The following is a 26,190-nucleotide window of genomic DNA, read 5'->3' on the forward strand; positions in this document are numbered from 1 at the left end:
CTTGGAGCTGAGCTAGCTGCGCCCTCCACAACTAAGATTGAAGGACAACAACTTGGCTGTTCCCCTTCCCCAATTCCCCAACACTGTTCCCGTTCCCCAATTCCCCAATAAAATCTAAAAAAAAAAAAAGACACAATGTGATATACAAAATTCAAAATTATAAAATATATAAATTAGGGGATGATTAATTCATTATTTAAGAAAACTTTTATAATGTGAGTTTCCCTTTCACCTTTGAAGTATACATTAACATAGCAAAGTTTGACTTATAAACACATACGTATTCTCTTTAAGACTCTCTGACATGAAGTGAAGCCTACTTTAGTGGAAAATGATTGCATTGGGCCGAGTAGAATGGCATACTGTATTCAGGACGGGGCCCTTCCATTTTAGGTACACATGTTTCCAATACAATATATCTGCTTTCTGGGCCTAATACCAAATAGTGTATTTATACAAAAAGTACTTTTCCAGAACTGAAATGCCCCGCTTTGTTCTTTATTTCTGCCCTCAAATTGAGTTTTCTTTATTAATTCGTTTTACCTTCCTCCAGAGAAGCTTTTTCCTTTCCACGTCTGGTGGTGAGTTAAAGTGAATGAATTTGGTGGCCTTGGGAGATGGAGGTGAGGGAAGACCCTCCTTAAGCTGCACTTGCTTCCTCTCTTTTGTGAAAGATGTGCTGGGCTCTACTGTATTTTCTTTCTAACCCCTATTTGCATATATGTTTCTGTGAATTCATATCACCTTGTAGATCAGTATTTCAAAACACATCAGTTCAGAAACAGGTTCTTTCCAATTCTCCTCTCCCCAGGTTCTTCAGCCTATAATCGATATATGAGATAGATGGTTTCAAACTTGCAAAGGTTGGGGACCATAAGGCAGGATCAGCTCTGCCTGTTCTTCGTCGCCCTGATCTCCTGTGGCAGCCCCTGCAGCACCTCTCAGGATCCCTCTAGGGTTTGGAGGCACAGTTTGAAACCCACTACCCCAAATCATTAAAACCAGCATTTCTACCCTTGGGTAAAGTTCTCGCTATAAGGCCTAATTTATCCCCTGAGCTTTTCTGTCCTAGGAATACTGTCTTTTTTGGAAATTTGTGTTGTTAGGCTTAGATATTATAAAATTGTCAATCTCAAACTGTTTTCTGTCTGGAAAAAAACTTCCAACCACAGGTGGAAGGAATGTCATTTCTTAGCACCAGGCCTGCTGCTGCTTCCCTCCTCCGTACCTAAGCTAACTTCTGCATACACATTTGTGAGAGCAACTTGGGGCTGACAACTGGCCAAAAGAAAACTAGTATTTTGGAGAGGAAGGAAAAGTAATAGACTATCTGAGGCTTATAAAAGAAAATCAGGTCTTAAGATAAAGCCTATCTTAGAATTAGGTTCTATGTATTAACTTTAACTTTTGAACTCATGAAATAAGAGATGACCATTCTTTGCTAAGCATTTGAGGTTTCTGATTCTTTCTTTTATTTTTCACTTTTGGGTCGTAACTTAAAGTGAACCTTCCTACCAAATCTCATGCTTCCCTAGCCAGACATGCAGTTTGTTCCAAAAAAAATTTAAGACCACGTTTACTGGGAGAGATTCCGTTTAGATAACAGGGTTCTATCCTTGCCATCCCCAGTCATATAGTGTGAGCTATGAATGAGGACCATTTAATGCTTCATTTGATCCTAATTAATTTCATCGGGGCCTGTTTTAAGTGGGCCACCCCCTACCATCTTCTGCAGGATGTTATTTAGATCAGCAGGAATGAAGTAGCTCTTTTAACCCACCAGGCTGTGATGACCTCGGTGAGACAGGCATTGTTAGCGCTCTGTAAAAAGCTATTTCTGAACCATGTTATTTAGAAGACATTGCAGTTCTTCGTTGCAAAAGAAGTTTTGCAAGAAAATGGCCTTTGTTCCCTGTGAGTTCATCTGCAGTGGTTAGCAGGGCATGTATCTCCACTGGGATGCCACACCATAAGAAGCCTGGTATTTTGAGGGAGGACTGGCCTGAGCAGGGCGCGTATTGGGGCAGGAGTGAGCACTGCTGGGAGAGTGGAAGGAGCTCTGACTGTTGCTGAGTCAGCAGAATTCACCCTTTCTTTCAACAGGATGTTTGGTTTCCCTCTAAGCATTGGGGTGAAATCTTAAAAAGTAAGGCCTTGTCAAGATTTAGGAGAGATTTGTTATTGGCAGGCTGTGTGGCTGCTCTCTTTGTGTGTAGGTGTGTGTTTTGATGATTTTTGTAACTGCCCTTCTATAGGAGAAACCTACACCTACGACTGGCAGCTGATTACTCATCCCAAGGACTACAGCGGAGAAATGGAAGGGAAACATTCCCAGATCCTCAAACTATCAAAGGTGAATTTACCTCCTATCATTGGCAGGCTGGGGCAGAGGTGTTGACCATGTTTTAAAATTTATAATATAGAATTTTCTGTTCACACTTAAGTCAGGAACAATCTTTCAGAAGTGAATCCTCCAAAAATCTTGACTGGCTGACATCCAGTATTTGTTAGTGTATGATTCTGAAATTTTCATTTATGATGAGAAGACTGCATAAGTATGGTGATGATAGCTGAAAATACACACGAAACAGCTTTTAGGGGTAGCAGAAGGATTTTAGAATTTGGGAGATAAGCTAGGTTATTTGTGGCCATATGACTGTGTAAATTGTCTCAGTCTTTTTTGAGATTCAGTATAGTTATTAAGAGTCATAAAAATGTTCATATTCTTTAGCCAAGCAATTAATTTCCCCTCCCTCCCTCCCTTCCAGTTGTTCATGTGCACTATTTATGTGGCCGGCGCTGAGGATTTACTAGGGAGTTAATCATAATCTTAGCATTCCAGGACAGTAGTCCAGTGGGTGATACTGAGTGTGGGTGATATCATGGGATACCCTAGTTAAGTGCAGTGGGTATGGAAGCCCCAGGGTGGTAAGAGTAGATTTCTTGGAGTTTGCCTGCTTGGGTCATGAAAGGTGACTAACTTTCCTGGGTAAAGGGTGGAGCAATAGTGCCCTAAGCAGGGAAAGCAATAGGAATTGTATGTGGTTCAGCCTGATTAGACCCTATGGCCTGAGAAGAGCAATGGCACAAGTAAGTTGGAGAGATGCAGGGGTCAGATTGCAGAGCCTTCGGTAAGGACTTTGACTCTTATCCAGAAGGAATATGGAGCGTTTGAAAGGTTTTAAGCCAGAGAAAGACGTGTTCAGATTTTCAGTTTAGAAAGACCACCCTGACTGCAAATTGGAGGAGATAAGTCTTAAACTGGGACACTAATGAGAAATCTGTTGACAAATGCAGGTGTGAGATGGTAATAGCCTGAGTAAAAAAAACTATTGATAAATGAAATAAAACGTAAAAACCACCTGTTGAGCTTATACCATGTGCTAGAAACAGTGCCCGTTGCTTTATGCAATTATTTCATTTAATCTTCATAACCACCCCAGATGTATCGGGTTATTAGAAAAGTCGTGACATACTTTTTCTATGTTTTTCGTTGCAAAAATGCGTCATGACTTTTCCGACAACCCAATAGATATCAATATCCATCTTACAAATGACAAAACTAAAAATAGGAAAAATAAAGTGGTTTAGCCCAAGTTCATAAAGCTATTAAGTTGTAGATTTGAACTGGAACTTTGTCTTGAAAGCCCATGCTTTTAACAACTGTGCTGTGATGATTGGTTAAAAACTTAGCTGTTGGCAGTGTGAATGGAGAGAAGTGAGCGGATTTCAGAACTATTTTGGAGGTTGACTTGATAAGGCTTGGCGATCAGTTAACTGGGTGGAGGCTTGGGGAAGAGAAGTCTAGTGTAATTCTAGCCTTTTGGCGTAGGCACCTGGCTTCGATGTCGGTGTGAATGTGGTGATGTTCACTGAAACGCGAAGCACAGAAATAGGAGCGAGTTTGGGGGAGGTTCGCAAGTGATGAATTCATTTGTGGACAGAGTGAGTTTGAGGTCCTTGTGACACATCTGAGTGGAGGTGCCCCGTCAGTAGCTGGGGGGAAGGGGCTGGAGGTCACGATACAGGTCTGGGCTACAGAGGTAAAATTGGCACACCCACCTCAACAGTTAACAGTCGAAGCCGTGGTCATAGATGAGATCATCCAGAGAGAGCGTGGCGAGTGAACAAATAAATGGGCGGTGATTGGAATGCTGGGGAACATTGTCATTGAAGATATGCAAGGAGGAGGCAGCAACTGAAGGAAATGAGACGTGGACAGGGAGGCGATAGCCAAGGAAGGGGAGCATTGCAAGAAGAAGGAAGTCAAAAACGCTACATACGGTCAATTAGCAATTACCCAAAGAAGATAATTCGAAAGAAAGAAGAAACCCCGTTTGCCCAAAAATGTTCATCATGGAATTAGTTGGAATAGTAAAAATTTGGAAACAATCCAAATAGCCAACAATGTGGAGTGCTTATGTGAATTACGGCCTATTTATTCAGGTACTATTCCTCAGCCATTAAAATGACTATTAAAAAGACTGTTATAATGGGGAAAGTGTTCATGCTAAATGAATGGAAGAAAGAACAATAGAAAGTTTGCTACACACCTTGATTTTAGCTAGACCCTGAATGCCATTGACATTTGAGTGCCAAGAAGGTAGGGATCTTATCTTCTTCATCTCCAAACCCTAAGCCTAGGACTATGACCAGTACATAATCGGTGTTCAGTAAATGTTTGTTGAACGGAAGAACTGTTTAAAACTATTTTTTTGTGTGTGGTTAAGGATTGAGAGAAAATAAGAGAATTATGATTAATCAGTATGTTAGGACAGTGGGATTTTGGGCGATTTTTTTTTTTATATATTATGTTTATACAGTTAGTAGAAATCAGAAGGGAAAAATATTCAGGTATTTGGGAGCTATTTGGGATTTTTACAAAATGTTTTTCTTTGCAGAGATGATTGTTTTCATTTCATAACTCTGTGAAATAGGATGCTTGGGCCCTTAATGTTCTTCTTAAAGGAAATGGGAGCACAGAGATATTGAAATCCCTTCTGTTGTTCTGGAGTCAGCTCGTAATAAGATTCACATAAAAAACTGTGGTTTTTTAGTTGGTAATTCATTGTTTCATCTCTTTGGCCAGTTTACTTTCTCCATTTTCCAAATAGTGCAAGAAGTGGAGCATGCAAGAATCAGCATGGGAAAGTTCAGATAGATGTGCAATTTAAGTCTAATTGCTATTTTTTTGTAGCTGTCTAAAAGATCTCCTGTCCCTTCTGCAGCTCACCCCAGGCCTGTATGAATTCAGAGTGATTGTGGATGGTCAGAATACCCACGGGGAAGGATATGTGAACGTGACGGTAAAACCAGGTGTGTTTCCGAGCCCTGCCTGTGTCTGCATTGCTCCTCTGCAGGATTCCCAAGGAGATGGAGACTTGACTTTAGGGGCTTTTAATTCCCATTCTTTCTTTTGCCCTACATTTATTGGCAATTCCTAATTCAATGTAGTAACAGGTTAGGGTGGCAAAGTATATACTTTGGCTCTAGTTGGAACACTTGGCTGGGCAAGGAGACATTAGTCATGTGGCCCAGTGCAGTATGGCCTGAGCAATAGTCGCCCTACCTGAGAACTATGTAGTTCTCCAAGCGGGTCATGCTGACAGAGGTCCATGTGTTATAATTAAGCGACACGAGAAAGCCAGGAGCCTAGGGGAAACATGTAGGAGAACCAGCCAAGCGGCTGGCCGTTTCTGATCTCTTTGCAGAAATGTAGGCCTTTGCACATAGACTTCTTCACTGAAACCCTGCCAGTCCTTTTTCACCTTGGACACCAACTTCTGTCATTCTTTTTAAGTGGTCCAGCACCGGTAGATTACAGTGTGATAGCAAGGTATCTTGTTTTGCATTTTCAGAGACATTTAGGGGAAGTTGGCAGGTGGCACATACATTGGCACAAATTCTTAATACTGTTTTCTGTCTTTGCTGGTCATAGATTTTCTTTTCCTTCCTTGAACTTTATGGCCCAGGTAATACTTTCTCACAAAAATATATTTAGCATAAAAGACCATTTGATCATTTCTCAAAGAAGAGGCCGCTGGGCTCCGTCATTGGGTGGACCAGAGTGGTTTGTGACCTTTCCATTTCTCTGGTCTAGTCACCTCACACACAGTCAGCTCCCGGATGGTCGAGAAATCACCCGTTCTCTTTTCATCACAGCCTTGTGCCAAGGGGTTGTTTGCTGCCAAGACCTTTATTCCACAAAGCTTATTTGCTGTCTGCCTCTAGTCAGCTTTCCTAAAAGCAGTCATTCGCTGCTTTAGTACTTTTCATGAAACAGATAGCACATGAGCATTGAAAGAATGCCCAGGGCGTGGTCTTAGGAACAGTGAGGTTTGGAAGAAGAGTCTTTAACACTCTCAGGTGTCTTATGTTAGAATGCCAGCCTGGTCTTGCGACTTTCGCATTTGGTGGTGCTTCAGCCATCAGTTATGTCATGGAAACATTTATAATCTACCCCCAGATATGGCCTGCTTCTCCTAGAATTTACAAACCCCTTTTTTAATTCCTTCCCGTCATTTTCTTGCAGAGCCCCGGAAGAACCGGCCTCCCGTTGCCATCGTGTCACCACAGTTCCAGGAGATTTCTCTGCCAACCACTTCCACGGTCATTGATGGCAGCCGTGAGTACTCATCCGGGTGTGATGTTTTAGAAGCACATTCACTGTGCACCCTGGTAGAAGATCTGGGCAGCTATGTCTGCGTTCTGTTCAGGCTTCTTGACCATATTATGGGAAGACCAACCATCTGAGGCAACTGATGAGGAAGTTAAAACCCCTCGTTTGAAGTAATAGTTGTATTCTGAGATGGTGAGAAAGTGGGAGTAGGCATATATTTAGCATAATTTGGGTTGAAACTTGCTGGTTTTCAAATTTTCTTGGATTGAGTTGCCATACTCCGTTATGGAAACAAGCTCTCTCCTATCATGGCAAGATCAGTAGCTGAGAGTGTTGACTGAGGCGTCTCACCCAGCCATCGCTGCCTAACAAGATTCTTGTTAGCCTTTTGGACAGACTCACAGAATGTACCCCACGCGCCTGCCTGGGCTCACCGACATTTTCCCCTTCAGAGTAGTGTCACCTAATGGGCGACATGAGAGGATTTCTGGGTCTTTGCCATTGATGCTGGCTGTGTGTGCAGGAGGTTTCGAGCCTATCATCTCACCAGTATTTGCTTGGTTTCTTTTGAGACCTGTTAGGGCCCTGTTACCCTGACTGCGTTGGCACCAACAGTGGTGTTTGGCAGAGGCAGTCACTGACTTAGGAGAGGAATCTCTAGTAAGGTTAAACAATTCACGTAGATGGCTCTGACAAGAAGAGGAGTCTAGAAGAATAGCAGGCCAAGAGGGAAGAGACAGAACAGGAAGAAGCACATGTGAGAGGGAGAAAAGGTTCATCTAGCACCATTTTATTTTATATTTTTGAATAGATCAATGTTAAATAATATGTAAAGGTATACAGTGAAAAGAACTACTGGCATCTCTGTCTCCCAACTGTCCAGTTTTCCTCCAATCAATGGTATTATTTTATGATAAAACATTATATACACTGTTATGTATAATGCTTGTTTCTGTATGTTGGAGAATGTTTTGGAATCAGTATATGAAATACTTCATTTTTTTTCTCTTAACAATTACATAGCCTTCCATTATATGGATGTATAATTTCATTGTTAGAATACATACTTCTTTTCGATCTATCTCTACTGATGGCCATTTAGATTATTTTTGGTCTTTCCCTATTATAAATGTTACCATGAATAATCTTGGAAGCATGACATTTAACACATGTGCAAGGATATCTGTAGGATAAATTACTAGAAGAAGAATTGCAGGAACAAAGATAATTTTTGCCAAATTGCTGTCTATAAAGGTTATATCAATTTATGCTTCCACCACGACTTAGGAAAGGGCCTCTTTGTCCACACCTTTACCCATATAATGTGTTATGAAGCTTTGGCCTTTCCCAGTCTGATAGGTTAAAAAATCGTATCTCAAGTGTAATTTAAATTTGCATTTCTTTTAAGTGAGGTTGAGTATCTTTCTTGTGTGTTTAAGAATTTTTAATTTTCCTTTTTTTATACAGTAGCATTTTAACCAGAGGTTGCCTGTGTTGGAGACCTTGGAAAACTACGCAGTGGAATATTCTTAGAGAGGCAGAATGACCCAATATTCCTAGGGAAGAAACACTCTGGAGAGATAGTCTGTAATTTCCTGAAGTTTTCCTAGCCTCAAATCTCTGGGTAGTTGCCCTGGTTTGTGTAAACTGGATAAGTGCTGAGACCCAGCACTCTCATGTTGTAACTGATGTTTCTTTATGGTCAAGAAAGCACTGATGATGATAAAATCGTCCAGTACCATTGGGAAGAACTTAAGGGGCCTCTGAGAGAAGAGAAGATTTCTGAAGATACGGCCATATTAAAACTAACTAAGCTCGTCCCAGGGAACTACACTTTCAGGTAAATCAGGATCCTTCAAGTTTACCATACGCCTTTTTTTTTCCTTGTGGTTTTTACATCCTTATAGGAGTAGCTCTGACGGATATCAAATTCATTTCAGAGCTGGTTGATCATATAACCATATAGCTGTGGTGACTGTGGTCACGACATTAATACTTTCAGAACAAAGATCCTTGCGTAATAGGTCAGGACCCACCACAGTTAATCCTTCTCAAAGCCTTACCTGGCAGATCTCCAAATGTTTTGTTTTTCTTTAGGATTTCTGTCATTAAGTGAAAGGTCCCATCTTCCTTTGCTTTTTCTCAGGAAAAGTCGGGGAGGAACCTACTGCCATCTTGTCTCTTCCCTTTGGGAAATGCTTCTTCGATTTATGACATCTCCAAATCTTTACTTTTGACTAGTGGTTCATAATATGAATTGTAGGATTGTTCTCTATTAGGGCTTTTTGGAGAATTTGATTCAAAGACAGTCCCTTTTGGGAACTAGTATTGACATTCTAGAATGTGATTAATGAGAGTGTGAGGCTGACGAGAGTAATCCTCCTTGTATGTTACAAAGCGCTTGTGAGTGTCATGCAGATACCATATGTTTACGATACTGTCCTCATTTTCCCGCTGAGAAAAATGAGGCTCAGTGTATTTGCTAACTTCTCTGAGGTCACACAGAACCGAAATGCAGATTTTCTAACCCCCCCACCTCAGGGCTCATTCTACTCTCTTCCTTGACGTGACCCGTACGTGTTGTGTTTATGCTTCCTTACATGCCTTCTCAATCTGTTGGAGTTCTGCCTAACCTTAAGGATGGGCTCAGTTTTCTGCGAGGCTCTCTGAGATCCCGAGGGAGGGAGGAATGTGGCTCTCCTTCCCTGCTGCACTTAGTGCCTAGGGGTGGCACCTGCCAAGTTGCAACAGCTTATTCATGGGTGTCTGTCTTTCCCACCGGATCTGAGATTAATCCAGTTTTAGACACTGTCAGAGACACAGTCATGAACGTCCTAGCGCAGCACCTGCCAGATAAATAAAGATGCCAGTTCTGACTCAGCAGCCCTCTCATTGACTCAAGGCTTGAGGCAAATGAAAGGTAGCCGTCATTCAACAAGGTTTGGAGCCTTCTCATTGGCTAAAAATGGGAATGTGAGTTGGTGTTTACTTTAGATTTCTAGTGTAGGAATTTTAACATTTATGGAATTTAGCCTGAGCTAGGTTGGTCTTTTTAAAAACAGTAACAATAATAACGATCATTTCTTGAACATTTCCTATGAGTTTAGTACTGTTCTGAGCTCTTTGCATGCAGTGGCCCATTTAATCCTTACATCAGGTATTATAGTTACTCTTATAGATTAGAAAATTTAGGCATCGAGAGGCTAAGTAACTTGCCCAAGGTCACACAGGCAGTCTGAGCTTTTCACCAGTGTTAGCCTACAGCTTTTTGGATGGATGTGGTGTTGGGAGCAGTGTTTTGTTTTGTTTTTTTCAAAGCCTCAGTCTATGAAATGACAGGATTGGGTTTGATTAGCATTAAGGTCTAATCTGATTCCACTCACCTTTTCCCCTCCTTTTGCTGTCATGTGGCAGTAGCCTCTTTCCCCAGCCCTGTGGTCAGCTGCTGTTTGGTTCCAGGATTCTTGCTTGCAAGCCAGGGACTGTTTCAAGTACAAGTCAGAGTAATGGCCAGCTGCCATTTTGCCACCTTCTATAACTTGCTTTTGTTCTGAAATAGGAGACAAATAGAATATGTTAAAAGAACAAAACAAAACAAAAGAACAACCCAAAACTGTGACAACAGCAGAGAAGCTGGAAAAAGAGGAAAACTTCTGTGGATTTTTCTTCAGATATTTGCTGATATACACATGTCTGTGTGTCTGATGTTTTTGTACTTTTTTCTAAAGGCTGTAATACCAAAAGTCACTTCAGACCATAGGAAAAAGGTGAGCCTTTGGGATAAAACATCACAGATGTCTGGCTCTATCTGGTGGCTGGTGGTGAGATTTAAACAAATGACATGTCTTTTCTATGCTTTTCCTCTTTCTGTCAGCAAAATGGAAGGAGCCCAAACCTCCTTGCTTGCTTGTGCTGACATTTTGAGGTGGCAAGAGAAGCTTTAGGCTGTTCAGCTGGAAGGCATCATTTAGGTAGAAGCCTGCTTTTATAAATGAACAGTTTTTTTCCTCTTGCAAATCCTGTTTCACCCTGGCACAAACTGTAGGACTGTTGCGTAGGAGAATTCATTTCCATCTCAGGCTCCTGTCTTCCCAGAAGCTGTCTGCCCCGGTTGTCCGTTGTTGTGATGTGTACGCGGCCGAAACAGGATGATAGGAGGAGAGCCTGCTGCAGTCAGAGCTTTCTCTCTTTAGTGTCGCGTCTTTAAACCCCACAGGAATAGGGGCCAGGGACTATCTCTTCTTAAGACTTGGTTTCTGGGCTTTGGAGTCAGAGGACTGGGCTTGCATCTTAGCTCACGATGGGGCCCTCGGCAGGTTACTTGGTCTGTCTCTAAGCCTCCTATAAAGAGAGATTGATGATTGTTGTGAGGGCCAGATCCAGTGATGCCTGTACAGGTCCCAGCACACAGACATGTGCAGGAAGCAGCAAAACGGTGCTGGAGACACGTTGCCTGGATTCAGATCCCAACTCCACTACTTTCAAGCTTGGGCAAGTTACTTTCCCTCTGCCTCAGTCTCCTCATCTATGGAAGGAGTGAAATGAGGGCAGGCCTCTGCAGAGCTGTTCTGCGGATTTATTGAGTTCTAAGGCGCTTGGAACAGTGCCTGGCACAAGTAAACCATGGGTCAGCGTTAGCGTCTGGTATTGCTCTGCCTTTCCAAGAGGAATGATAAGAGCTGGTTACCGGTTGGTAACCCTGCCACCTTGGTATTTCTTAGCCTTGATTTGCAGTCCTCTCCTGTTTATTCCTCTTTACTGAAGCCCCTTCCCGATTGCTCTCCTCTCTCTGCCCTGACAGCTTGACTGTTGTAGACTCTGATGGCGCTACCAACTCCACCACCGCAAGCCTGACAGTGAACAAAGCTGTGGATTACCCACCCGTGGCCAACGCAGGCCCTAACCAAGTGATCACCCTGCCCCAAAACTCCATCACCCTGTTTGGGAACCAGAGCACTGATGACCATGGCATCACCAGCTACGAGTGGTCACTGAGCCCCAGCAGCAAAGGGAAGGTGGTGGAGATGCAGGTAGGAAGGGCCGGTTTCTGCCTGTTCGTGCCCAGGGGAACTAGAGCTGCTGGACTGGACCACCTGTCCAAGGCTTATCTTTGCTCCACTTTAATTACCAATGTCAGATTTGTGCATAGAACATCTGAATTTTAAAAAAAAATCCAGAAAGCTTAAGGGGCCTTTAATTAACACACTAGCAAAGAACTTGACCTTAAATGTTTAGTATCAGAGGAAAGGACTAGGTGAGAAATGGTAGCTATTTGAGGATGATGCCAGAGTCTCACTATTTGGAAGCTACACAGGTGCAAACCTTACTCATTGGCGTTGATCACCTGACTAGTGGTGAGCATCTTCTCTCTGAAGATATGTCAGAAGAGACTCGGCCTATCACTAGGCAGGTAACATAGTAAAGAAAGAAAACTGGCCGGGGGCTGTGGCGAACCCGCAAACTTAAGCCCCGACTCCAGGGGTCAGCTGCTCCTCAGGTTCCGCTAACCAGCTTGCCATGTGAAAGTATGGTCCCAGTATTACTGGATCACACAGCTTTTCAAGAGGAGACAGAAATCTAGACCTTTATGTGAAATTGTCCAACTTTTAAGACACTACAGGCCAAACAAAATGTCTGCAAGGTGGATTCAGCCCTGAGGCTGCCAGCTTTTGCCAATACTGTTCTAGAGTAAGTTCAAACATTGCAAGTTTGCCCTAAGTTATTTATAATGTTCCTTCTGACACTCTAGAGTCCATGTTTCTAGATTTGAGGCATGCCCTAAAGCTCACATTTCACCTGGCTTTAGTTTAAGTATTATGTTGGGTTTCTCTGCTGTTAGAAAACCTGTACAAACCTGTAAGGGGACAGCATGGCGTTCCCTTGCATCTCGAGTTGCTGCCATGTTTTATTGAGGCTGCTTTGTTAAGGATCACTGTATGGCCTTTGTAGGAATAAAAGTTTTAAAAATTGTGTTATTTTATTATCTATCACTGTCTTCTTTCTGGCTTGGGTCATAGAGACTGGTTTTGGTTGTCTTTGCACATTTTCCAGGCTTCCCTCCCTTGTGAGAACTTGGAGTTTATTTGAAACTGCTGCTGTGTCAGGGAGGGTTGTTCCCTTTAAGGGGAAAACTTTTAACAAGATATCCCACAGCGTCTGATTTCAGCATTCACAAATTTTGCTGAACGAGGAGGTAATAGCCCAGGACCAGCTAGATTTAGAAAACTGGGACCCGAGCTGAGACCCGAGCAGGGCGTGATGTGTGATGTTGTGATTCTGGGAGGCTGCTTTCCCACTGTCTGTATTTATACACCCAGGGAGTTAGAACACCAACCCTGCAGCTTTCTGCCATGCAAGAAGGAGACTACACGTACCAGCTCACAGTGACTGACACGATAGGACAGCAGGCCACCGCGCAAGTGACTGTTATCGTGCAGCCTGGTAAGCTCCAACGTTGAGGTGCAGGCTCCTCTATTGGCTGGTTCCTCTAACCTTGGGGGAGAAGGGAGTTTGGGTTCTGAGCTATATAAGGGTATAATTGGAGGCACCAGTCCACAGAGCCCGCGGCTGCTATCCATTCCCCTAGCGCTTTCTTCACAGCTAGAGAGAAGGAGCACTTCACAGCCTCAGCTTGTGCCCTTGCCCTTGGCTAGTTATTGTGCCTTTGAGGGGACCTAGCAGATAGAGCCTCTGCCATCCCAAACCCTACCATGTCCTGTAGGGTCAGCTTCAAGCCCACTTCCTTATTGCTCGGACCCTTTCATTTGAACTCCTTGGGCATCATTTTTCAAATTTAGCATGGCATTATAACTTCGTTAAGCTCTGCCATGTTCTTTCAGAATTTTCTTTTTATGGTTCAGTCTTCTGTGCTTCACTGTGAGCTCCCTAACTGTACCCCAGGACACACGCCTCCCATAGTACCTGCCATTCTGTGCAGGGAGAGGCAGCCTCCTCATGGCTCGCAGCGTGTATGTCCCTGTTGCACCTTCTCCTTTCCCAGCTGGACTGCCTGCTTTTGACCCCCAAACCTCTGTCTCCTAGAAAACAATAAGCCCCCGCAGGCAGATGCAGGCCCAGATAAAGAGCTGACCCTTCCGGTGGACAGCACGACTCTGGATGGCAGCAAAAGCTCCGATGATCAGAAAATTATCTCGTATCTCTGGGAAAAGACACAGTGAGTATTGACACAGCTGCTTATTTATGCAAAGGCTCAAGACCTTTGAAGAGCGAGGTTTTACTTTGTTGTTGTTGTTGTTGTTGTTTGTTTTTAGCTGAGCCATCCTGCTACCTGTTGGCAGCTCAGTGGCAGCTCAGCTTGAACCAGGAATCGAACCGGCGACCCTGTTGCTCAGAGCTCACACTCTTGAGCGAGCTCTTAACCAACTTAGCCGGCCCCAGGTTTTATTTGTTTTTAAGAGTTTACTTGCTCTTATCGGCTTATGAGGGGCCAGGGGTGACTGAGAAAGAAATGTTTTGCAGCGCCAGACTTCCTATTGTAAGAAAATGACATGAAATAATTTTTGTAAGGAAAAAAGAATGCTTACCATCAGCTAGACCCCAGATAGTACTTTGTGGTCCTGGTGCTTTACAGGTACAATCCATCTGCTGAAATGCATAGTTTAATTACACTTGAGAGGCAGGATGGAAGGGGTAATGAAGCAGAAAAATACTGTTGCTCAAAATTAACTGGGTAAGGCTGGCGGGGGGATTGGGCAGAGCAGCTATTAAGAAGAATTGAAATTCATCTACAAAATGAAAGCATTACTCTGTTGTTGTTTCCTTGAAGACACTATTTACCAATTATGTTAGTAGCCAGAGGCCAAAGGCAATAACCAAAATAATACTAATTAAACTGGAATTACCTAATCGAGCCATTCCTGGCTCTCAACGGTTTCTTTCAGCTCATTTAAACTGTAACAACTAGAACTCAGATTATATGCAGGATCCCGAAAGATGTGAAAGAATTCCAAGGAAGAGTTAAAAGAATTCAGAGTTAAAAAAGAATTAAATTTCTCTAGTTCCAAAGGTAGCAACCGTAGGACAGACTGGGTTTTTTGTTTTTGTTGTTTGGCTAGGACATTAGAGATGGTTGGGAAGGGGCTATAATTTGACTGAAGAACCCACTTGACTATGATTGGTGAGTTGGATTCTAGAAATTATTTTACTCAGCTCTTGTTTCTGTCTTTTGGAGAACCTAATCTTCCTCAGTCCAGTGTGTTTTAATGATAACTGTTGAAGATATGGCTGATAAGCCTTTTAGTTAAGGTTTATTAATGTTTACAGTGGAAAGAGTGCTTAGCATAGCTTCTCAGAGGAGAATCTGTTTCTGGAGGGGCTACTAGGGTCAGAGGTTATATGTTCAAACAGCAAAACAAAGCAAAACCGGGAAGTCTGCAGGTTTCTCAGGTCATCCAATAGTTTTAAGGGAAGCCCCGGGGGCATTTTGATCCTTAAGCAGAAGTGCTGTGGTGTGTGCAGCGTGGTGCCTGGGGGTTGGCACAGAGCTCACCCCCGCTGCAGGCTGCTGTGTGAGGCCCCATGGAGGAGGAAGGAGGCGGGGTGTCCTGGCTCCTCAGTGGCCCCTGTCTAGGAGCTGGAGGGAGCTTTGCTTACAGAGCTGTGAAGAAGAGGATGGTTTCGCCCTGAGAATTCCTCTGCAGCCTTGGCCCATTTCCTTTTCCTGACTTTTCAGCAGGAAGGAGTTTGGCATGCAATTAAGAAATTCATTTTGCTTCTTTGCTGGCAAGAGCTGAACCAACTGCTGAGCCAGAAATGCTTTTCAGAAACATCACTCTGAAATCATTCTTTTGATCAGAAACCTGCTCAGAGCACTTTCTTCCTTTTATAACCTGGAACAGCAAAGAGTTTGAATGTTCTAGAAGCTCATATAAAAGATAAGGCTAGATGCATTTGAAAGCCGGTGAATGGAATTTTCTGATCAGCAGGTAGCCTGTATTTTGGGGCCAAATTACATTCTGTCCAAGTGGAATATTTTTAAACTTGTCCTCTCAAGGTCTGGGAAACGGTAGTTCATGTCTTAGCCGAGGCAATAATTGTCTGCTCCTGCTGAGTTGGCCGGGAGAGCAGCAGACAGGTACAACTCCACCCTCTGGTTCTCTCTTTGTCCAGGGGACCCGACGGGGTGCAGCTTGAAAACGCTAACAGCAGCGTTGCCACTGTGACCGGTCTGCAAGTGGGATCCTACGTGTTCACCTTGACTGTCAAAGATGCGAGGAACCTGCAAAGCCAGAGCTCTGTGAATGTCATTGTCAAAGAAGGTAGCTACCTGCCTGGGTTGGTGCAGCAGCCTCTGGTCAGATAACTGAGGAATCCGTCATCTCTTGTTTGGCTGCAGAAATAGATTAGAGACAAGGGGTAGGAAAGAAAGTTGGGGGTAAGGGCAGCTGTTATTTGCTTTTCTAAAACAACCTTTAATTGAGAGTGAATGTAAGGTGAATTTTAACTTCTTGTGTTCCCCTCTTTCCCTCCCTCCTTTTTACCTTTTCTCCCTTCCTTTCTTCTCTATTGAAGAGGGAGAGAATTAAGGTGTTTTTTCCTTTGCATTTGTATTTTGCCTCTGCTGCGAAGACCTGGGGTTTCTGTGACTCTCCCACTAGCTACAGTGACACCTGCTGGCAGACTTTAGAACGACTGTCCTACACTGTAGCTTCCTGTACTGGTCCCTAGGAGCCTGCATGCTGGCTGAGGCCAATATGAGGCGAGAGCTTGGTTGGCCTTGCTTGGGTTTGCAGGCACGATGGTCAGTGATGGAGTTGGGGAGAGGGCTGAAAGCTGATAGGAATAATGGCCAGATGTGCAGATAACCTCCAGATGTAGCATCCTGAGCTCTGTCAGCGCTACACACCTGCAAACAAAGCTGTGGGTGGGGCCCAGGTGAAGAGAGGCCTCTCGCTCCTGTTTCTCTATTAAAGTACTAAGGAAGAAATCAAAAAAGATGTTCAGAGATCACATTTTCAACCACATTTTAGAGAGAATTTGTGGTATCAGCTGGATGAAACTAAACTCCTGAGGCTTTAATCCACTGTGGGCCTGTTTGCAGTCATCATGCACCTCTAAGGCAAAGCAAAGGTTTCCTTTCAGGGGGGCTGCTGTGAGAATACAGGAGGAAACTAGACTTCTTTCCTCTGTTGTACAGTGTTGGAAGAACATTTCTCTGGATGGGGCTGGAACCTCAGGACCTACGGCAGTGCTGGCTTTAAAGCTGCAGTGTCATTTGCTGGCACAGATAGGCCCTTGAAATGGTTCTCCATTTAAGATGCTTTTGAGGTTTAATTTCCCCATAAGCATCACGAAGAAGCATTTCTTTTCTCCCAGAATGTTATTATTTCAGTGGCCTCTCTTTGGTTAGAAATGAACAGACCACCTGTAGCCAAGATAACTGGGAGTGTGGTGATAACCTTGCCCACGGACACGGCAGAGCTGGATGGCTCCAGGTCCTCAGACGACAAGGGCATAGTCAGCTACTTGTGGACTCGCGACGAGGGGAGCCCAGCAGCAGGGGTGAGTGAGCCGGATGCCGAGAGCAACACAAGGGCCGGGTGGTGAGATGGGGCGAGCTTCTTTTATCCAACCTGGACTGCTTTCTGAAATTTAGGGAGCTGAAATGACTCACCTAGGGTCACTCTGCAAGCTAGTGTGGCACAGAATGTCTTTCTCTTCCCCGGCCCCAGCAGCCGTGGGCTGCAGTGCCATTACAGAGCAGGAACTGCCCAGAGTTGAAGCTGTCCATCCCAGAGGGGGCTTCGTTATGACAGAAGCAGCAGCTCAGTCCACAAAGGAGTATGGTTTTGTTCTGCAGCATAGCCGTATTGTTCAACCCCACAGGAGGTGTTAAATCACTCTGACCACCACCCTATCCTATTTCTTTCCAACCTGGTCGAGGGAACCTACACATTTCATCTGAAAGTGACTGATGCGAAGGGTGAGAGTGACACAGACCGGACCACTGTGGAGGTGAAACCTGGTGAGTTCATTTAGTAATGGGACTGAGTAGAATTGCTGACAGCCAAGCAGGACCTCAATCCGGAGACCCCTTCCCTGCAGCATGGTCAGGGCCAGATGGCATATCTACCTCTTTAAAAACTCTAGAAAGCCCAAGCTAAATGATCCTTAGAGACTGTTCCAACATCACCTCTGCTACCCACGCAGGAATGTGGACCTCCCCCTGCTCATCTCAGATGGAGAAATAGAAACAGAGAGGGCAGGGCTTGCTCAGCATCACACGGCCGCTGTGTCAGAGCCAGGCCTTTGTGCCCGGGTCCAGCACTTTCTCTCCTCTGCGTAACTGACGAGAGAGGGCTCAGGGTGCTTTGGGAATCTGAGCACAGGAATAACTTGAGTCATGGTGTCTCATCAGCACCCAGATGCAGAAAACAATTTATTTTTATAAGTTGAGCCCCAGGCTTTATCTGACAACCCAGGGAAGGTAAAGTAACTGGTGTCCTTTACATTTCTCAGATTTGCAGAAATAAAATTTCCTTTTTAAATAGAACCAGGTTTTTATTTTGCTTTGAGGCTAATTTGGTATTAGGAAGGAAGTGAGTGTGGGGTGGGGTGGAGCTTTATAAATTCCTGAGGATCCGAGGAGGAGATGTTGGCTTTAAACCTACTCTGTTATCTAGGCCAAGCTCCTGTGTGGATGTCTTACATGGGAAGGGATGCTGGCAGGTCTGTCAGCCCTTGTCTCATCTCTCTGAAGGACAGCAGCCAAGACACTGTAAAATCTCTCCTGTGTTTAAAATCAGATCACAGAAAGTCCACTAATTATGTAAATTATACATCAGAATGGACAAATCGTACACTCAAGTATGTGAATACGGTATTCTGAATAATCACTTTGAACTTCCAAGTGTAGAACAGTCCTTAGGACATAATCAAAAGCAAAGCATGATGGGGCCAGCTGAGTGGTGTGTTGGTTAAGAGTTGGCTTGGGACACCAGCTCTAAGCAGCAGGGCCCTGGTTCGGATTCCACATGAGGGCCAGTGACGCTGCGCCCTCTACAGCTAAGATGGTGAACAACAGCTCGACCTGGAGCTGTGCTGCCGTGAGTTGCTGGCCACGTCGTAAGCTGCAATAGGGCTGGCCAGCAGCGAGCTGCTGTCCAATGGCCGGTGAGCAACTGCCTCACCCAGGAAGAGCACAATGATAATACCAACATGGACCAGTGAAGCGACGTCCTCCACAACTAGACTGAAGAACAAAAGGACAGCAACTTGTCTGTTCCCCTCCCGCAATTCCCCAATAAAATCTTTAAAAAAAAAAAAATTGTTAAAAAAAAAAAAAGCAAAGCACGATAGTCTCCCAGTTCTGAGTTGTAAAAACACCGTGCAGCTGTGATGTGGCGCTAAGTAAGGAAATCCATGTTTCTTGGCTGCCTGGGTTTCCTTCATGTTTACTGTTTTCAAACCTGTAGGGCAGATGCATTCCCATTATTCATAAGAATTGTTGAATGGACATTTTCCCTCCCACTGTTGTAGACAAAGTACAGCAAAGTCACTGAACATCTGATGTGGATCAGGGGAGACTGTTAGATAACCCCCACTTGGCCTGGAGAGTTCAGCAAAGCCAACTGGGGACAGGCTTTTAAAACAAACCTTGCAGTGTTTTTCGCTTTCCCACTCCCTTCACTAAACCCCGATGCCTCCAAGCGTTGGCCTGATTCCCAGCACATGCGTGGTAATTCTCAGGTTGATACAGAGACCAGGAGTCCTTTCGAAGCTCTCTAGGCCAGCCCCGGATGCATCACTAAGAATTCATTATTGCCCCTTGCCATTTGAAGGAGGTCTGTTGCCTTTCTGAACGCTCTCACAACTTTCTCTCCTGTGCCAAGGCAAACCGCAGTGGCAGGTCTGTGTTACCTCTCCTGCTTCTAAAGCCATGACTGACCCATGTGCTTTCCAGATCCCAGGAAAAACAACCTGGTGGAGATCATCTTGGATGTCAACGTCAGTCAGCTAACTGAGCGGCTGAAGGGGATGTTCATCCGCCAGATTGGGGTCCTCCTGGGGGTGCTGGACTCCGACATCATTGTGCAAAAGATTCAGCCGTACACGGAGCAGAGGTAGCTGGGCAACGAACGGGTGGCGACGGGCTGTGGGGGAAGGAAAGACCAGGGGCCCCTTCGTGATCGAGCCGAGAACTAGTGTGGGTAGTTAGAGAAGGGTGGGCTCTCTGGCCAGGAACCACTCATAGTGTCCATTGCTTGAATGAACTCTTCTCTGGTAGTACAGGTCACTTGTTCTGTACTGGACACCGCAGCAGGGTCCCAGGGTATAAGGTTAGAAGATGTCCATTATGTTTGAAGGGGAAATAATCAAGTGAACATCAGTACAGGGTGGATCTGACAGACCGTGTGGTATCATGGAGGCACAGAGGCAAGGGCAGTTAATTCTTTCAGGAGGGTTGGGGTAGGGGGTAGTCCAAAGATTTTCCAGAAGTCACACTTGCATTGGTGAAGCCGGGGAGGACTAGGAGGGAATTCAGAATGGGGGACAGCATGCACACTGATCCTGTGGTACGAAAGTACGGTTTCCTCTGGTTCAGAGCGCTTACTGGGCCCCAGAGCATGGTGGGAGGTAAGACTGGCTGTGTAGACTGAGAACAGTCATATTCAAGCCAAGGAGTTTAATTTTAATAGTTTGGGCAGGAGGACTCAGGTTAATTTGTTTTGTGTGTGTGAAGTTTTTGTTTTTAAAGCAAGGAAATAAGATTTTTTTTTAAAGGGAGATCAGTAGTATGGAGGCTAGACTACAATAGGACGAGACTAAAGGCTGGGAGGCCAGTCAGGAAACTTTTGGACTAGTTCAGTGAAAAGTGGTAAAACCTGAATTAAGATAGTGGCGATAGAAATGGCAGAAGAGAAGAAATTAAAAAGCAGTTCAGATGTAGATTAATAGGGCTTGGTGAGCCTTTGAGAATGAGATGAGTGAGGTATGAAATAACGAGGCTTTGGGTTCGGATGCCTGAATAGATGGTGAAGGCTGTTCACTAAGATCAGGAATACAGAAGGAGCCAGTTTCGAAGGAAGATAATGAGTTGTTTTGACTACTGAATTTGGGATTAATTGGGGAGATGTTTCATCGAAGTAGCAAGTATAGGCTGGAACTTGGGGCGGAGGAAAAGCCAGAGATAGGGAGTGACTGCATGCTAGCAGGCGTCAGAGCCACGAAGACACACGAGTCACACTGTGTCAGGAGGCTGAGGACAGAGCTCTGGAGAAGACGTATTTAAAGAGGAGGCAAAGAAAGGAGAGCCAGCGAAGGAGACTAAGAAACAGCAGTCTGAGGTGGGAGGAAAACCTGGCGGGACTGTTCTGCGGGGAGGTAAGGGAGGAGCTGGCAGGGGGGTGCAGGTGGGGGTGAGGGGCGCTGCCGGCTGCCAGAGGACTCATGCCTACAGAGAAGTAGGTGTGGTGAGGACGCAAAACAGGCTTTTGGGTTTGTGGTTAGATCATCAGAATTATAGTGAGAGCATTTTACTTAGGTGTTGGGGGCAGAGGGCAAATTCATGTCATAGTTTGAGGATGCAGAGACGGTTAGTGTAACACCTCTTGGAAGAGGTAGGTGCTGAAAATAACATGGGAGATAAGATCACAAAAACACCTTTTAAAGATAGGAGATCCTTGAGCATTTTTATAGACTGAGGGGCAGGTGCAGAGGAAACGTAGATGGTGGAGTTTGGGGGGTGGGTTATAAATGGAGGTAGGTCTGGGGGGCTGGCCGTGGGCAGAGCAGGAGCACCACTTTGGAGACAGGAGGAAAGGAGGGAAGACATGCTATTATGGGCGTATGTAGGGGTAGACGATGAAATCTGAGAGCGTTGGTACCAACATCCTGTGTTTTGTCTCTGAAACTAGAGGCAAGGCCCTCTGCTTTGAGGGGGGAATCCTGCACAAAGCGGTGAAGGCTGGGGACAGCAGCTCCAGGAATGGGTGCTGCCTTTGAGCAATATTGGGGTCTCAGCCAAGGTTAGAGACATGAGGTAAGAGCAGTGGTTCCCAAACCTAGCTACATAATAGAACCACCTAGAGCTTTTATGAACACACCATTACCCGAGCCTCACCGCAGAGGTTATGGTCTGGAGTGAGGTCTGGGCACCCAAAGTCTAAAAACTCCCAGGTGAACAAATGTACTGTGCAGTCAGGGTTCACTGGATCAGAGACAGCGTGATGATAGGAATTCCTTTTTAAGCTCTGCTCAGCAGCCCAGAGTAGGCCGGGAAAGTGGCTGCTGGGTTAGATCCAAGCTGTGGGAACTGGCTGGGTAGAAGCCGTGGACCCACATTAGCCAGAGTGCTGGTAAGAGCTTGGTGGGAGGGTCTGCTCCCAGACTTGCTGTCACAGCATCGGGCATGAGGAAGAGAGAAGCATCGCGATGGCTGGGCTTCTGGCTTGGACTGGGGTGACTTAGTTGCGGAATTCAGAGGGATAATGGGATTGGAGGGAAACAGTATGTTTCAGTGGGAAAGAGCACAGGCCTTCCACCAGATAGGGTTCTTCACCTCTCCGAACCTGTTCTGTCACTTGTAAAAATGCTAGTACCCATTTTATAGGATTGTTATTGAAGATCCATTAAGATAATGTTTGTATAGTCCCCAACACACAGTGAGTACTCAGTAATTATTATAAGTTTATTTTGAGACATGTTGGATTTGAGGTGCCTGTGAAAGCTCTGGGGTAGGTATTCAAGCAAGCATTTGCAGATAAAGATTTGGTCCCTCAGGAGAGACATGGGGAGCGGAGATAAGGACTTGCGGGTTATTGGTGTATAAACGGAAATTGAGAGTGTAAGCACGGGTTAGGTAACTAGGGGGAAATAGTGAGAAATGGACCACACATCCTTCATGGTAAAGGTTTGTTTCTTGATTCTGGAGTTTAGGATACCTCGTCATTAGCCTCCCTGTGCAGCAAGCTTTTGGAAAGTCTTTTATGACAGTGCTTTCCGAACTTTCATGTCACTCCACACATGGAAAATGATGCTATTTACATGGCACTTTGGGATAAATAGACTTATACTGTGAGCAGCTGGTCCAGGGCCTCTGGGATACCCAGGTCCCAGCCAGCCACCCTGTGTGCTGAGGGGACCAATATCTTGGGCACACCTATAAACCCAACGTGACCTACTGACTGGGAAGGTTCAGTCTGTGACACTTAACTTGAAGTTAAGAAGTAGGCTACCAAAAATGGAGGCCAAGCCATAGAAAACAGGTTTTGTGCCACCTGGATGTGAGTTCAAACGTGGTCTGCCTCGGACAGAAACCGATAGAAAGCAAACATACACCGGTGTGGAGTATGGTAGCTTTGCCCCAGCCACACCACTGTGCAGTCCTTCCTGTTGCTTTCATAGTGACGATCATTTTGGCTGTTCTGGCCTTCAGGTAATGCTTTGATGCCGTCTAATAATTTACATTTTACAAAGCATTGTGTCTTACAAGTAACCCGGGCACAAACCCAGCAGCACTGCAGCCTTAGCTGTTGAAAGGCTGACAGCTGGGATGTAGTCATAACCAAATCCCCTGATCTCCAGGTTCCTGTTTGGAATGGGTCCTCTTGTTAGCTGGGGCAGCTAAGGGCATTTCTAAAAGCTGAGGCCTTGGCATCAGACCTGTCAGGGTTGGGGTCTGACTCTGCCATAATTAACTGTGTGACCTTGGGCAAGTTACTGAACCCCTCTGAGCCCGTGTTGTCCTCTGTAAAGTGGAGCTGACGTGGACAACGCCTTTCTCATGGGCTTGTTGGGAGAGAACGCAGGTCATACTTCGCATGGTGTCTGGCACGGCAGACGGTCATTAGCACAGGGCACTGCTGCTGCTGTGGACAGCCTCACTCATTCACACTGTTACATGTCTCTGCAGCACCAAGATGGTCTTTTTTGTTCAAAACGAGCCTCCCCACCAGATCTTCAAGGGCCATGAGGTGGCAGCGATGCTGAAGAGTGAGCTGCAGAAGCAGAAGGAACGCTTTCTGATATTCAGAGCCCTGGAGATCAACACTGTTAGTGAGTCACTGGGCACTGGGCACTGTGCCTCCCCGGTGCCCGCTCTCACCTGTCCCCGCTGTGCTCGGGCCCTGTCCCCTGTCCTACAGGAACATGGAGGTCACCTCTCCTCCACCACTGTCCCCATGAAGGAGCCCCAACTCATTGTAGGTGTTCTAACCTGGGGCCTGTGGGCCTGGCGACGGCGTTCAGAGGGGCTGGGTTTGAATGGGGGAAAATGACATCTTACTTTTCATTAACCTCTAACTGAAATTCATATTTCCCTCAATTATGAAGGTAGGCGACAAACTTCACTATTGTTAACAGAACCTATGACTTCGAGGCAGTAGAAATCACAGATGATTTCATATCACACAACGTGATGAAATGTCACTTTTACTTATCACTAGTTCAAAATGATCAGTTGTTAGACCCACTTCTAGATCTTGCTACTTAATGTTTTAATAAGGGCACACATTTATTATTTCTAAAAGTTATAGTCTCAGATATTTCAAAAACATGTTCAACATAATTGCTTTCCTTTGTAAAGCTCTGTATTTTATTTTGGCAATTAAACTATTCAGAGAAGGGGTGTCTACGGGACAGGAAAGAGTAAGAACTGATGTAGAGAAACAACATACGACACAGTCTTGGAACCATCCCCCAGTGGCTTTTCTAAGCTCTTGGGGGGGGTGGGGGGGTGTTCAGGAAACATCACCACAGGCCACTGAACAGGCTGCCTTCACCCGCCGCCTCCACCCAGGCTCTGACTCCTATTGATTTGTCCCTTTCCCGCTACTTGCAGCATGCCAGTTGAACTGCTCTGAGCATGGCCACTGTGATTCGTTCACGAAACGCTGCATCTGTGACCCTTTTTGGATGGAGAATTTCATCAAGGTGCAGCTGAGGGATGGTGACAGCAACTGTGGTGAGTTTTCTGCTTGGCACGGTGCCAGGTGCTTTGGCACGGAATGTGGCTCTGAGTTGAGTGGGTGGGTGTTGGTGTTTCCGAGGCAGCTGAGCAAGTGAGGAGAAGAACTTTGTGTGTTTTCTGTTTGCAGAGGATTTTTACTGCCTTCCTCCACACTTGCTCAAGGTTAGAGGAAGGCTCCGAAGCAGTTAAGAGCCAGGTTTAGGTCACACAGCTGCACGCTGTGGCCTCGGTCAGGCCAGCTGCAGTGCCTCCTGTCCTCTGGAGTGCCTGGGTGCAGCAGCCTCGCGGGAGCCCGCAGCTTTCCGTCCCCTCCTCGGTTCAGCTCCTGACAGCTGCCCCACTGCCCCAGGGTCTCAGCGAAGGGCCGAAAAGCATGGCAGTTCAGAAGGTTTAAGGTCTCACCTTCCCTGGGGAGCCCTGGGGTCACTCTTCTCTACAGAGCGAAGCCATCTCTTGCCCAAGGTGGGGGCAGCCCACACCTCCCTCTAGCCTCCCTCTCTCCACAGCTCTGACCACTTGTTTTTCTTGACAGAGTGGAGCGTGTTATATGTTATCATTGCTTCTTTTGTCATTGTTGTTGCCTTGGGAATCCTGTCCTGGACTGTGACCTGTTGTTGTAAGAGGTAAGATGGAGTCTCCTTGGGAACTCATTCGGGCTTCCTGTCACGCAGTCATTCATCAGAGGGGTATCCAGTCCCTTCCACATGGATGACGCCGAGTCCTGGGTTCCTCCCTTCCGTCGCTGGTATAGTGGCTTGGCCCACCCAAGGCACACGTAGAGAGGCTTTCCTCACCTTGACGCTCCTTCTGCCAGTGGCTGTCACCTCAGTGATTCAGAACCTGGGAAACATGGCCAGGGTGGGAGTGGGCAGGCCTAGGTGTCGCCCTGGGTCCCATCTCTAGGGTACTGTCCTTGAACACTCCACACCTCAGCCTCACCACCTTATCACACGAGTTCATTTTTTCTGCTTTCCTTTCTAGCCGTGATTCATGTGTACACGTTTTCTCATAGTTGTATAGTTTAGTCATGATTAGCATTACAGGTTTTTTCATTTGAACCTTCCTATCTAGTCTTATATAATGGTTCCATTTCTTATATGTTTTTCATTATTAATAAGTACGACTTTTACATTTACTGTGTGCCAAGCACCATGATAACATTTTACAGATAATACTCATGACCACCTTTTCTCATCTTACAGCTAGGGAAAAGTGGGCTCAGGAAGATGACATCAGCTATCCATGGACACACAGTTAATCAGTGGCAGAGCTGAGATTCAACCTGCAATATAACCTCACATAAAACTGAGAAAATTAAAAGAATTAAAAAAAATTTCCACCAGCCTAAGACAGCCACAGTGAACAACTTTGTTGGTTTAATGCTTCCTTCCACCCCACACCCCTCAGGCATAGGGATTCCATTTTCTTTACAGTGTTAGTCCATCTGTCCTGGTGAGTCCATGCTGAGATACTCCGATTTCCCTTGCCCTTTGCCCAGAATTGGTGAGGATTATTGGAAGAACAGATCACAGTTGCCATCTTCCCTGGCTGAGAAGTGGGGAGACAGCCCATCCACTAAACAGCCGCCCCCGAAACAGGACCCTGCAGCCATGTGGCTGTCACGCTGGGGTGGGCTACCTGA

General features: G+C 45.4%; 1 protein-coding gene across 8 annotated transcripts in view; it reads left to right on the forward strand.

The window, feature by feature from the left end:
- Positions 1–26,190, forward strand: part of KIAA0319L (KIAA0319 like) — an 87,058-nt gene that overhangs the window by 53,747 nt on the left and 7,121 nt on the right. For 6 of the 8 annotated variants that reach the window (XM_019658768.1, XM_019658786.1, XM_019658759.1 and 3 more), the window contains 14 exons: positions 2,256–2,353; positions 5,229–5,316; positions 6,533–6,625; positions 8,327–8,459; positions 11,421–11,649; positions 12,937–13,060; positions 13,661–13,793; positions 15,749–15,897; positions 16,989–17,140; positions 17,465–17,603; positions 19,542–19,701; positions 23,493–23,635; positions 24,420–24,542; positions 25,081–25,171. In XM_019658768.1, coding sequence (XP_019514313.1) covers positions 2,256–2,353; positions 5,229–5,316; positions 6,533–6,625; positions 8,327–8,459; positions 11,421–11,649; positions 12,937–13,060; positions 13,661–13,793; positions 15,749–15,897; positions 16,989–17,140; positions 17,465–17,603; positions 19,542–19,701; positions 23,493–23,635; positions 24,420–24,542; positions 25,081–25,171 — 1,855 coding nt within the window. Of the gene's footprint in view, positions 1–2,255; positions 2,354–5,228; positions 5,317–6,532; positions 6,626–8,326; positions 8,460–11,420; positions 11,650–12,936; positions 13,061–13,660; positions 13,794–15,748; positions 15,898–16,988; positions 17,141–17,464; positions 17,604–19,541; positions 19,702–21,495; positions 21,621–23,492; positions 23,636–24,419; positions 24,543–25,080; positions 25,172–26,190 lie in introns of those variants that run through there. The other 2 variants (XM_019658811.1, XM_019658820.1) reach the window with 2 other exon arrangements.

The sequence above is a fragment of the Hipposideros armiger genome, unplaced genomic scaffold (assembly GCF_001890085.2).
Source record: "Hipposideros armiger isolate ML-2016 unplaced genomic scaffold, ASM189008v1 scaffold_10, whole genome shotgun sequence".
Classification (NCBI taxonomy): Eukaryota; Metazoa; Chordata; class Mammalia; order Chiroptera; family Hipposideridae; genus Hipposideros; species Hipposideros armiger.